Source organism: Capsicum annuum, chromosome 6 (genome assembly GCF_002878395.1).
Source record: "Capsicum annuum cultivar UCD-10X-F1 chromosome 6, UCD10Xv1.1, whole genome shotgun sequence".
Classification (NCBI taxonomy): Eukaryota; Viridiplantae; Streptophyta; class Magnoliopsida; order Solanales; family Solanaceae; genus Capsicum; species Capsicum annuum.
Window position 1 is genome coordinate 8,543,474 of NC_061116.1, and position 14,949 is coordinate 8,558,422.

The 14,949-nt window shown below is 29.8% G+C and overlaps 1 protein-coding gene across 1 annotated transcript; it reads right to left on the reverse strand.

Annotated features, from left to right (window-relative positions):
* Positions 1-173: 173 nt before the first annotated feature.
* On the reverse strand, positions 174-7,063 carry LOC107875142 (EPIDERMAL PATTERNING FACTOR-like protein 6). Its single transcript, XM_016721760.2, has 3 exons — positions 6,515-7,063; positions 5,167-5,210; positions 174-580 (listed from the first exon to the last, which is right to left on the reverse strand). The coding sequence occupies exons 1-3, from the start codon at positions 6,642-6,644 to the stop codon at positions 380-382; spliced, it is 375 nt and encodes a 124-aa protein (XP_016577246.1). The 5' UTR covers positions 6,645-7,063; the 3' UTR covers positions 174-379.
* Between the last annotated feature and the right edge of the window lie 7,886 nt (positions 7,064-14,949).

Below are 14,949 nucleotides of genomic sequence, written 5' to 3' on the forward strand. Positions count from 1 at the left end.
GTTTAAATTTTGTATTTATCTCAAAAAGCATATCAGTTTTCTATAATTAAAAGTAATTTAAGTTTTAAATTTTTCCTTTAACCTTTAATAAAATAATTTATGGCCATAAAAATGATAAAGAAGTGTTTTAGATCATAAATTTAAAAAAAAAAAAAAATTAAAAAAGAAATGCGTCAAATCAATCACACGGTACCACATAAATTAAACAGAGGAAATACAAATATGTAATCAAATCCTCAATGGATACTATTTACAAATCATACTGCTATCACTATCATTTCCTCATAATATAGAGTAAGCGTCAATTAATTAGTTCATGTTGATATTCCTAACTAGTCATAAATTAAATTAAGTGTAACACATAAAAATGATGATATAATTAGGGCATGTACAACTTGTTGCCACACTTGCACCTCCAAGCTTCTGGATAGTACTCTGCTGTCACCGGAGTACCCGGTGGCACCGTCACGTGGACCGGATGGCATGGGATACACTTGTCACATTTTAACGTGCACCGCGGCGGCGATGATCCTAGCCCACCTAAAATCCTCCTTGTACTTCCTGTGGCCTTCTTCAATCTCTGATGCAAGTAATTAATATATATCAAGATGTGATTAAGAAAAATTCAGAAATAGCGGTATTTTGAGTTTAATTTATCAATTATAGTGATAAATTAATTAATGACTAACAACATAACATAATATATCAGTGTATTCCCACAAAGTGGAAGTGGGGTTTGGAAGGGTAAAGTGTATGCAGTTTATATCACTACCTCAGATGAAGTAGGGAGGTTGTTTGCAATAGACCTCCGGTTCGGGACAGATAACAGTATAACAAACAAAAACATAAAAGCAAACCTAAAAAACAGATATCACATTGCTAGATAATAAAGGAAACAAGACACCCACAAAGTAATACTATAAATTAGCTATTCAAAATCATAGAAATCATCAAATTAACTAATGATTAAGCGTAGTATTAATTCAGCATATCAGTTCTCTATCAGCATATCAATTAATTTATCACTCTATATCTGTTGTATTTATTCGCTCTGTGTCGATTTGCTCTATATCAGTCAAGCAAATACAATAGATACAAAGTGAATTGATACACTAATACAGAACAAATTGATATAGCTTCAAGTGAAACAACTACAGTAAAACTGATTGAACTCAGACTCTCGCTATATAGCTTCAAGCGAAACAACTACAATGAAACAGATTAAACTCAAACTCTCGCTATGATTGTAATTTTTTCAAGTTCTGTCTATTTCAAATAAATACAAGACATAAATTTACTCTGTAATTTTTCCAAAAAGAAGAATTAATGCACCATATGGACATCAAATATCTTTTTTGGTATTCTAATATTGAAAATTAAGTATTTAAAATTTTGGTAAGATAAAGAAATGTTAGTATGAAAGATGATGGATTTCACTCTCAAATATTCATCTATTACAAACTTTAACCCAATATTTTCCCAAGCGCCTATTAAATTACATTGATAACATTATTAAAAAAAAGTTTATCTTATGAACGTATAGAAGTTAAATCTTTAAAGTTAGGTTTCACTATAAGCTATTATTGTTGGTAAATGATTCTAATATCTCAAAAAAATGTAATGGAGAATGTTCCATAAACTTTTCAACAATTTATCGGATAACATGCATCCGGAATGGAGTGGGGTTGATCACCATAAGGTCTCAGGTTCAATTTCTAACAAAATCGTACGTGATTTCTTCTCATCTATTCTACCTTGATGGAACAAAGTTACCTGATGTTTGTTGGTGGTGAAAGGTGATAGACATTCTGTGAGATTAGGTGTGCAAAAGCTGACCCGAACGTCATGATTATAAAAAAATATTTGAAAACACACACCCTACGTAAATTCTTCCCATCTGTTCTACCTTGGTGGAATAGAGTTACCTCGTATTAGTGCTGGCGGAAGGTGATAGATATTCTATGAAATTAGATGCACGAAAGCTGATCTGAACACCACAATTATAAAATAAAAAATAAAAAAATTCGATAACACACTATAAGGTTTCAGGTTCAATTCCCAACAGAGACAAACACTACGTAATTTCTTTCCATCCGTTCTACCTTGGTGGAACAAAACTACCTAGTATTTGTTGCTGGTCGAAAATGATATGTAAATAGTGAAATTAGGTATGTAGAAACTCACTCAAACACCACGATTATAAAACAAAATTATTCGATAACACTCATCCAAGGGTGTGACGTAGAAGTTGAACGGAGTGGGTTGAACGCTATTAGGTCTGAGGTTCAATTTTCAATAGAGACAAACATTACGTGATTTCTTTCAATCTGTTCTACCTTGATGAAATAGAATTATCTGATATTTGTTGCTGATGAAAAGTGATAAATATTTCGTAAAATTAAATGTGATTTCTTTCCATTTATTCTACCTTGATGAAATAGAATTATTTGATATTTATTGCTGATGAAAAATGATAGATATTTTATAAAATTAAATATATGAAAGCTAATCTGAGCACCACAATCACATCAGTCACTAATAAACATGTGGCCCTTGGCTATGGGAACATTGTTCCGTTCAAAGCGCCGGTTGAAGGAAAATTTCAGAAAGAAATCTGACTAATTAGGATGAAGACAAACAATTCTACTGATTTTTCCATTCCATGCATGCATGGACCCCATTATATTTTTGGATTTATTTGATAATTGGGAAAGCACAACAAGAAGAAGAACGAATAATTAATAATTATACTAGGGGTAGTAAATGTATCGTTTTGATTAAAAAACGTCTCGTGATTTTCAACTATATGCTTTAATATAATTATCGGGAGTAAGCGCAATAACATATTTTTAATACTTAATGACTTAACGCATGCCTCTGTAACTTCAAAATCTTCCTGTTGAATGACTTGTTCTTTATGACAGAAATAGATAGGTCAATTCCTTTTCTTAAAATTGTACTTGAGAATTTCTCATATCACACGGTTCAACAATCAATTCTTTTAATGTCTCATTTTGATCTGAACCAATAATTATAATAGGGGTGGAAAATATACCGTATTGATTAAGATAAATTGCGCCAAAATAGGCTGAATTAATAAAAGAATTTTTATAGGTAGCGTTGTTTCTAAATTATATTTTTGGATTTATTTGACAATTGGGAAAGCAAAACAAGAGAAGAGCCAATAATTATACTAGGGTGGCCAATGTATCGTTTTGATTAAGATGAATTGGATAAAATAGACTGAATTGATAAAAGAAAAATGTTATAAGTAGCGTTGTTTCTAAATTATAATTTTTGGATTCGATAATTGGGAAAGCACAACAAGAGAAGAACCAATAATTATACTAGGGGTGGCAAATGTATCGTGTTGAGTAAGATGGGTTGGGCCAAAATAGGCTGAATTAATACAAAATATTTTTATAAATAGCATTGTTTCTAAATTTAATTGAAATCACATTTGCATGATAAACTTTTGATTTAAAGATTTTATTTACGAATTAGATGAAGGTCAAAAGTTTAAGACAACTCAATTTCAGCGTTATTAAATGTGATTTCCTAGCCTAATCTTTATTATAGTAAGCATGATCACCACTAATTATACATTGAATATACACTGAAAATAACTATAGTTTATTACAATTAGAAGGGTAATTTTTTTGGGGGAAGGGGGAATGGGGGGGTGTTTAGACTAAACATGATAAGATCCTCTATAGTAATTTGTATACTTCTTCCGTTCGCTTGTTTTTCTAATTGGATTACTATTTTTATTTGTTATTTTTGATATATCAAGAAAAAATAATTTTTTTTTCTATTTTATCCTTATAGCATTAATTAATTTTTTTTCAAATTAATTTTAAAATATAATATAAACATCATTTAATGAAAATACTATAATAAAATAATTATATTATTAATTTATTTTTTTAATAGTGACCTAGGAAAATGCCAAGTTTCAAGTTTGGGATTATTGCAAACCAATTATATTTCCTAGAAATCAAGTTATATTAGTAGTAGTATTTTCTCCGTCACAATTTATGTGACATATTTTCTTATTTGATAATTATTTAATGATATCATTCTCATTTTATTTTTATTGAGTCCCACTTAATAAGAAAAGAAGACTAAAAGTAAAGAGAAAAGGACACTGTGTAGCACTTTTTAGAACAAATAGCCCAAGTTTGAGATTTTATCAAAAAATGATCAGTCAGATAAAGTATTTCTACTTTATAGCCATTTCCTAATTTGGATCGTTTTGACTCATGTAGTTTAGATACAGTCTGTATACAATACTGATACAGTTTTCAACTGTCATTCGGCCCTTTTAAATATATTTCAATTTTTTTTTTTAAGGGAGGGAGGGGGAAATTAAACTAAAAATGTTAATATTCTCTTCCTCCATTCGCTTTTACTTATCACTATTTTTTAAATTGAATTACTATTTTTACTTATCATTTTTGATATATCAAAAAAAAGATAATTTCTTTTTTTTATTTGATTCTTATAGCATTAATTTTTTTTTCACCAAATGAATTTTAAAATACAATATATACATTATTGGAGGTATTATGATAAAATATTCATGTTATTAATTATTTTTCTTAATATATATATCAAGTAAAAAATATGTTAAATAAAATCGAACGGAAGGAATACCAAAGTAGATTAAACAATTTTGAAACTTCAATTCAAAATGGTGACCTAGGAAAATGCCAAGTTTCAAGTTTGGGATTATTGCAAAACCAGTTATATTTCCTAGAAATCAAGGTATACTGGTAATATTACTTCATCCGTATAAATTTATGTGATATATTTTTCTTTTTTATTCGTTCCAAAAAAAAAGTATTACAATATATTTTTAATAATTATTTAATAATATCATTCTCATTTTATTCTTACTGAGTCCAACTTAACAAGAAAAAACAATTAAAAAGTAAATGTGAAAGTGACTTTAAGAAGGGCAATTTTATAAATTTTACAAAATCCTCATTTATTTTTTAAACTCCGTATCCGATAAAAAAATAACACATAAAATGAAATGAAATGAAATGAAAGGAGTAATAATTTTAGTACTTAAATTCCACCCTCTTATTATTAATTAATAATGGCAAACTATAAGTAACTGACACCAAGTTAAAATAGATAGTTATTAAGTAATAAAAGTACCTGGAAGGAAAAATCAGCTTTAGCACCCAATCCAAAATTGATTTCTGAAAAGATAAAAATGGAAATTAAAGAAAGTGAAGGACAAAGAGGAAAAATACAAACTTGGCCAAAACTAATTATAATTTAATTTTCATATATTAACAATATACAAAAATTTAAACTATATCATAATTTATATTAAGCTTAAATAAAGGTAAATAACCACCTATAATCAATTTGAATCAGTAACCTGGTAAAATAAAACAAGTAAATTAAACCCTCTCCGTTAAGTTGCACTAATCATGTAAAAGAAATTATTTTCATTGTTAGTGAATATTAGATAAATCATAATTAAATATGGTACATTGAAAAATAAGAAACCCTAACTCGTGAAATTACATTGAGTATTTTATTATTGTCACCTATGGAGCTACCTAGAACGAAGGATGGTCAGCTGAATATTTATATAGAGAAAATTATATTAGATATATAAGTAAAAAAAATTACGTTCTATACATACATTTTAATTAATCTTGAACATTCTTGATAAAATTTCTGATTTCACCATTAATTATTGTTATTGTTACGTTACTGGTGGAGCTACCTAGAACGAAGTATGGTCGGTTGAATATTTATATAGAGAAAATAATACTGAATATATAAGTAAAAAAATATTTTCTATGCATACATATTAATTAATCTTGAATATTTTTGATAAAACTTCTGATTTCACCACTAATTATTGTTATTGTCATTCGTGGAGGTACCTAGAACGAAGGATGGTCGCCTGAATATTTATATATATATAAAAAATTACACTCGATATATAAGTGGAATAAACTACTTTCTATACATACATATAAATTAATCTTGAACATTCTTTGATAAAAAAATTTGATTTCACCACTAACTATTGTTATTGTCATTGGTGGAGCTGCCTAGAACGAAGCAAGGTCGGCTGAATATTTACGTAAAAAAAAATTATACCGGATATATAAGTAAAAAAAAAACTACTTTCTATACATACATATTAATTAATCTTGAACATTCTAGATAGATTTCTGATTTCACCACTAATTATTGTTATTATCACTAGTGGAGCTACTGGAGCTTCTTCTAGTGCACTCGCGAACTCCGGTTGGACCTAAGCAACCCGCCGACAGGATGGTCGAAAAATTATACTGAATATATAAGTAAAAAGAAAATTACTTTCTATAGATACATATTAATTAATCTTGAACATTTTTGATAAAATTTTCAATTTCACCACTACTTATTTTTATTTTTGTTGTACTTTAATGTTAATAAAACTCCACTTAAAAAAATATAACAAGTTAAATTACACTGATTTATAAAGAAAAAAACTTACCAAAGAGACTTGTAGAGTTGAAGGAATTGTAGGCTGCCAAAAAGGTGAAGAACAAAGAGGAGATTGTAAAAAATAGGAGGAATTTTTTGTGTATTATCCTCCATTTGACATTCAAGTAGTAGTACTCCATGGACAACAAGAGAAAAAATTATGATGTAATTATATCACAAAGATCGGTTAAATCAAGATCCCAAATATAAAAGTGATTAATTAACTTTGGATCATTTTTGATCACTCAAAGGGTACTTTTCTTAATCAAGATTTGCTAAATGCAAAATTAGTTTTTTGGGATGTTCAAGATTTTTTTTCTGTAGAAGTGGTAGTGACACTGAGGGTTTGGACAGAAAAGTTTTTGAATGACTGAGGAGAGCACATATATTTACTGATAATTGTTGGGAGTACCGATGAATTGCGGAGTCAGGACTTTTATTAAAAGGTTAAAAATATTAAAATGTAAATATGTAAGAAGTCAAAAGAAAATCAACATTTGTTTTTTTTTTTTCATTTGGTGTTCGGTATTGTTATTGGAGATTTTTTTCATGTGGTATTCGGTACTCGCATTGGAGATTCGATTAATTCAGATCATGCATTGTAGGGTCATTCTGGGGATTGCGCTCCCAACAGGATTTTGTTCGTACCCAGGCTCGACCTCGAAACCCTCTAATTAAGGGTAGAGTAATTCCACCACTACACCACAACCCATGTTAGTAATCAAATATAATTTTCAAGCGAAGGAAGTTTGAATGCCCCTACCTGACTTAGCCTTTGGGAGTACTAGTCAATGAAATCGAAACAATAGCAACAACAAAAAATTTAGTGTAATTCAACAAGTACGGTAAGAGAATAAGATGTACGCAGCTTTATCTCTACCTTTATGGGTAGAGATAGGTCGTTTTCTATTGATCCTCAACAATTATCCTCTTTTTATTCGAGCTTGAGACCAATAATATAAATAAGTTCACATAAGTGAAGTTCAATGAAATTTAAAAGGAGTTTAAATTATATACACGGATAATATATCTGTTTTTAAGCTAATATATATATATATATATATATATATATATATATATATATATATATGCTTGAGCAGAAGGTCTATTGAAAACAATCTTTTTACCAGCATAAATTAAAGTAAGGTAAGCCTACGTACTCACCACTTTTTTCAAACCCACTTGTGAAATTATATTGAGTACGTCATTTTTATTTGAAGCCCTCAAGGAAACTCCCAGTCGCGATCCTTCATGAGCACACCGGGTAAATGTGCTCTTCTACAATAGTTTGTAAATCACAAAAGAGATGTAGACCGATGTAATAAGATTCACTGAGAAGGCGTTGGCAAGGACATAATCACACAAGAGATGTAAACAACACTAGATAAGTTCGTCGCTCGACTGAGAAAGTATTGGCCAGGGAAATCGCTCCCCGACCTACCTTACGACTGCTGAATATGTTTTTATTGTTATACCTAGACTATATTTTTAAACATTTTTATTGAGAAGGAAAAAAGACCTCGATATTAGGGTGAATCAAATTAAAAGGTGTTGTCAAGACATAATCACACAAGAAACATAAACACTACACAAGTTCAGTGCTCGACTGAGAAGGTGTTGGCAAGGGAAATCGCTCCCTGGCCTACCTTATGAAATATCACATGTTACACTAACTCAATCATCCTTACGAGTACTGGATAAGTCTTGTGCTAGATTAAGAAGGTGTTGGCAAGGAATATCGCTTCCTGACCCATCTTATGAAACATTACATGTCACGCCAACTCAATCATCCTTACGAGTAGTGAATATGTTATTGTTGTTATACATAGACTAAAATTTTAAATATTTTTATTGAAAAGGAAAAAAAAGACCTCAATATTAGGGTGAAACAAACAAAAAGAGATAGTCATTTTCCTCTGTATTGCCATGTTTGGTTCTCAGAGTCTCCTGCACACATTTCCTATTGGCTTCAAGAATTCCCCAAGCAGTAATAAAACTTCAACAACTTCCAACCTTTTATCATGTGAAAAAGTTACTCTACCTTTCCATTGTCCCCTTTAAGTAGTTTACCAACATCAATAATTGAGCAATACAAGTAATAGTAATACTTATGTACTCCCTCCATCCAACAATACTTGTATATCCATTATTGACTCGACACACAGATTAAGAAACGATAAATAGTATGAGTAATTTTTCTATGTCACCCGTTGATTATAATAAATTTAATGCTTTGAAAACTGTATTTTAGTGATTAATAGTCTTAATTGACGAGATTCGTGACGGAATTAACGATAGGCTGGAGGGTTGGAGACAAACCTAGAGTACAAAAGGTTCGGTTAAGCATGACTAAGATAGAGTGCTTGGACTGCAACTTTAAAGCTAGTGGCGTAACTCACGAGAAAGATATGGAAGTGAGGATTGATCCTCAAAGTGAGGATTGATCCTCAAGTCATCTCCAATATAATAGAGGTTGTTTCGAATATCCTAGGTCAATAATTCTAAGAAATAGGGAGATTGATCGACGATGATGTTACACGAACGCACGTACTAATGTAGGGTGGATGAAATGGAAGCTAGCATCTTGTGTTTTGTGTAATAAAAATGTTCACCAACCAAGATGTAATGGTAAGGTTATAAGTTAGACAAGCTACGTAATATGGGGTAAATTGTTGGCCAATCAAGAACTCACATGTACAGAAGATGAGTGTGACGGAAATGAGGATGTTGAGATGAATTTGTGAGCATATTAGGAGCAATAGATTAGGGACAAAATATTTTAAACAAGGTAAAAATGACTTTCGTAATGAACAAGGTGAGAGAGGCGAGACTAATCTCCGACACATTTAATTTCTCATCATATAAAAGATACATCTAACTGTTTTTTGAAACAATAAAGATAACATCATTATATTTGTGTAGAATTTCATAGCAATACTTAATTTATATTAATTGACTAACCAGAAAAATTATAATTAATCTGATATCACATGTTAAACTATATAATGGAGAGATGAAAACACAATCAAGTCAAAAGATATGTTGTTGTTGAAAAGGATCACTATTCACACGCAATGCCTATATTTGAGCCTACATTTGTTCCACAAAAAATTGACATGAACGTATTTTTATATATTTATAAATTATATATGTCTCTATTTGTCTTATAATTATATACTACTATTTGTTTTTCAAAAGGTTATAATAACGTACTTCTATGTCACTTTATGGATCTTGCTATCAATATTGTTACAATGCATTATTAGAAATAGAAATGTTTTGGTAGGGTAGTCACTATAAAGCTCATTTTCCATATTCATGGCTAAAGTTTTTCCCATAGAAAGTTACATCTCTTTCTAAAGTTTAAAAAAAAATTAGGGCTTCATCATTCAAAAAGTTTGAATCTTTATATAAATTCAATCTTAATTTTTTAATGAGAGGCGAATTTGGAATTTTTAGAATAGAAGTACACTATTGAGAATAAAGAAAATAATAAGTGAGTATTGATATCTATTTCTTTGAGTAAATAACTCAATAATTAATCACGTGCATCATTTTAAACATTTTTTAGATCATGAGGGTCAATAGATAATACTGGATTAACTCTAGAAAATATGTACATAATATAAAATATATATCTAATTTTAGAGAAAGCCATATGACAACATGAATGTGCTATAAACAAGTTATTTATTTTTAAAGACGAAAGAGATATAAAAAAAGAAAATGCATCATGCTTAATTCATAAAATTCTATATTCAATAGCACCAATAATTTACTCGGCTTACTTCGTATCATATTTCTTTTTGTAGCAATTAATATGAATTTGCCTTCGTAAGTCTCTCTGTAGTTCAGAAACATAGTATCCTGATCCCGAGGTTGTTTGGTTGGAAAAGGTTATTTCGGTATAATTAATCTTGGGATTAGTTATTTCATTATGTATATGAGATAACTTATTCCATCACTATGGTGGATAAATAATTTCGGTACTAGTTAATACCTCACACCAAATATGAATTAAAATAGTCCTTCATTTTATTCCAAAACTATTTATCTGTTATGCCTCACACCGAACGACCCCGACCTCCCCTATGTGCAATTACTATGTATAAATAGAAGGCCAAACAGATTTTTTGACTAAAATTAATTTCACCAACAACCCCAAAGAATCAAAAAAGCAACTTCTACCCTCTCAATCAATCTACATCATTCTATTTCCATAGATAACAAAGGCAAAGAAGTAAAGACAAAAACATACGAACATAATAGTTGGTACTTATGTTTGGTACTTAGAAAACACCTTTTCAAGAACTTTCAATTTAAATTAACATATTTATGTATGAAGTTGTTTGTCTTGTACATTGTACTGTGGATAAGAAATTATATTTGACATGTTATCACTTTAGGTTGTCTGGTCCAAATCAAAACCCTCTAAGAAAACCTAACCATTGTATGTAACATTGATATGTTGAGACATTTTCATGATGTCTTGTCTTTCTGAAGAAACTTGAATTCTTTTTTTACCACAAATAGTGTACTCTCTATGCTTGACCAAAAAAAAAATCATTTATAATATATAATAGGGAAAATATTCTATTACCACCTTGAACTATACGCAAAGAGGCTGAGACACATCCGAACTTTAGGAGGGTCCTATTACCCCTGGACTAATTAAAATCGTATTTTTGATAACTTTAATACCTACGTGACACATACATGGCACACACGTGTGCCTACGTGGACCCTTCAGTGTGTTGTGCCACGTAGGCACTAAGATTGTAAAAAATACGATTTTAATTAATCCAGTGGGGTAATAAGACCCTTCTAAAGTTCGAGTGTGTCTCAGCCTTTTCACGTATAGTTCAAGGTGGTAATAGACTATTTTCTCTATATAATAATAATATTTTATTTTTGAACTAGATTGATGTCCTGAGTCGAGGGACTATTGGAAATTAAACAGACTCTCTACTTTATTTGAGGTAGTGGTATGAATTACGTATATTTTATCTTCTCTAGACCTCACTTTGTAGAATTAACGAGGTATGTTATTGGTGTTGTAGTGCTAATATTTAGTATTGATGTCCCTTGAGAATACATATAGTACAAGATAAAGTATTAATTTACCAAAAATGAATTCATAGAGGGTGTGTATGGTGCGGAGAAAATATTTTTCAATTTTTCTGTATTTAATTGGTAAGCGTGTTCTGAAAAAGATATTTTATCTAGAACAATAAGTTCCTGAATAGTGAGAAAATTGATGAGAAGTAAAACATGAATATAAGTTTAAGTATGGGTGTCAAACGGGTCGGTTAAAACCGGTCCGAACTGGCCCGGTTTAACTCAGCCCGGTAAGCCCAAGGGTTTTAGAGGTCCGGGTCCCGGTCCGATTGGGTTTTTTATTTGGGCACGGTTAACCCGGCCCGGACCCAACTCAATTTGGGCCCACCGATTAACCGGCCCGGCCCGATTAAGTTTTTTTTTTTTTTTTTTTTGAAAATTCAGAATTTCACCAACCGAAATTAAATACTTAATTTTAATACATTATTAATTTACTATCAAATATTATTAATTTATTATATTAAGTAGCATATGTTTTATACTTTTATTTAAGGTAGTGTATATATTGAATGGTATATATATGTGTGTGTATATCTTCTAAATATAAAGTAGTATATATTTAACGTATATATGTGTATATGTTTTATAAATTAGTATATAACTATAACTATAACTATATATATATATATATATATATATATTGTAGTGTATGTTTTATTTAAAGTAGTGAATATATTGAATGATATATATATGTGTATATATCTTCTATAGATGAGTATATTTAATGTATACGTTATGTATATAACTATATATATATATATTCTAGTATATATATATGTATTGTAGTATATATTTTATTTAAACTAGTACATATATATTGAATGGTGTGTATATATCTTCTATAGATGTATATATTTAACGTATCAAAGTATATATGTTTTACAAATTAGTATATAACTATACAAATATATTATAGTATATTTCATTTAAAGTATTACATATACATAGAATAGAGTGCATATATGTGAATAGATCTTCTATAGACGTGCATATTTAACGTATACATGTGTATATATTTTATAAATTAGTATATAACCATACAAATATATATTGTAATGTATATATACTGTAGTATATCTCATTTAAAGTATTACATATACATAGAATAGAGTGTATATATGTGAATAGATCTTCTATAAATGTATATATTTAACGTATACATGTGTATATATTTTATAAATTAGTATATAACTATACAAATATATATTGTGATGTATATATATTGTAGTATATTTCATTTAAAGTATTACATATACATAGAATAGAGTGTATATATGTGAATAGATCTTCTATAGATGTGTATATTTAACGTATACATGTGTATATGTTTTATAAATTAGTATATAACTATACAAATATATATAGTAATGTTTATATATTATAGTATATTTCATTTAAAGTATTACATATACATAGATTAGAGAGTATTTATGTGATTAGATCTTCTATAGACGTGTATATTTAACGTAAACATGTGTATATATATATAATTATATATATATATATATATATAATTATATATATATATATATATATATATATATATATATATATTAGTATATTTTATTTAAACTTTAAAGTTTAAAGTAGTACATATATATTTGGATGGTGCGTATATATGTGTAATTGTGTATATGTGTGTATATTTCTTAAACTCTAATGTAGTATATACTATATATACAGTGTATATATATTGCTTAACGTATTTATAATGTATATAGGTGGGTATATATAATGTATCTTGAAAAAAAGTTTTTTTTTTATATTTTTGACCGGGTTTGACCGGTTTTTTAAACGGGTTTGACCGGGTTTAGGTGGGTTTGACCGGATTGGGTTAAGTGGGCCGGGTTAGGGTGGTTTTTGATTTTTTTACTGTTGGGTCCGGACCGGCCCGGCCCTCAACCCGATTAAATAACACGGGCCGGTTTCGGGCTAGTCCGACCCGGCCCACTTGACAGGCATAGTTTCAAGTGACATCTTAAGGCAGTAGTGGACCTAGAATTTATTGGTCGTGGGTGTTCAGGAGGTTTGAACACACATATTGACAACTAAAGTTTTAAGGTTCTGTTTGAAAACCAAAGCACTCAACTATATTCTTGATTTAAGGATGGTTTTTTACATTCTATATCAATTTTTATACATTTCTTATCTAATTATACCTAATCTGCATATAATTTAATGGGTCGGAGTGCCAAATATTTGTACTTAGGTCCGTCCTGTCTCAAGGTTATTATATCCTCCTCGCCCCCACGACTCCCATTTCCAGTGGCGGAGCCACCTTTGGTCCAGGCGTTCATCCGAACTCTCTTTGACGGAAAGTTATACTGTTTTTATACTATTTTTACATGATTAAAAATATTTTTTATACATATATAATAGATGTTGAACCCCCTTCGACTAATTCGTATATATACTTCTAAACCCCCTCAATAAAAATCTTGACTCCGCTATTGCCCATACCCTCCCCCCACATCTTGATGGCCACCCACCTCCAGCAACCCCGACCCCAGTCCCCCACCCCACCAGCCACCCGGGATGGACTTACACCCATATAGTATCTTCCTATCCTATGCTACATATAAATATTTTTGAAATAATATAAATTTTACTTACTTCCCAAATATTATAAACTAAGTAAAAGAATCACTTAGTTTTCAAAAAATCGTTTTTTCAAAAAAAATATTTTCCTTCATACCAAACAATCTCAAAACAACAATTGTCCCACATCAAAATTACTGAATTATGGCAATATAAGTGTGACACCACTGTTGAAGACAATCATTTGGTTAATTAATTAGTATCATAATTTTAGATCTTATACTCATTATGTTACACTTGAAACGAATTGTGCCAAAGCTATATGGATAAAGATAATTTTTGTTATTATTACAGTATTATTGTCTTCTTTGATTCAGCCGAAGTTGATTGAAGTTATGCACGTATTAATAATATATGAATTAGATATGCAGAGATTAGTCATGCAAAGTTAGGCAAAGTTATTGATTAGAAGTAGATGAAGCCAAAGTACAGTTAGACAAAGATGTAGAAATTCTTGCAACGCATTCCCAACTACAGAAAGAACAAAAAATATAGGAGGTTAATCAAGTAACTATAGTAATACATATTCCTTTGATTTCAAAATAATTATCTCGTTTTGCTTTAGAGAGTGTTCAATCCTCAGCAAGTGAGCTTGTTTGTCTAGTGGTCTGGCGTCCACAAAAGTCAAAACAACTAGGCACTCTTACAACACAATCTCAGCTACAAAAGGAGTAGAAAATGTAGGAGGTTAATCAAATAAGTATAGTAGTACATAATCCTTCGATTTCA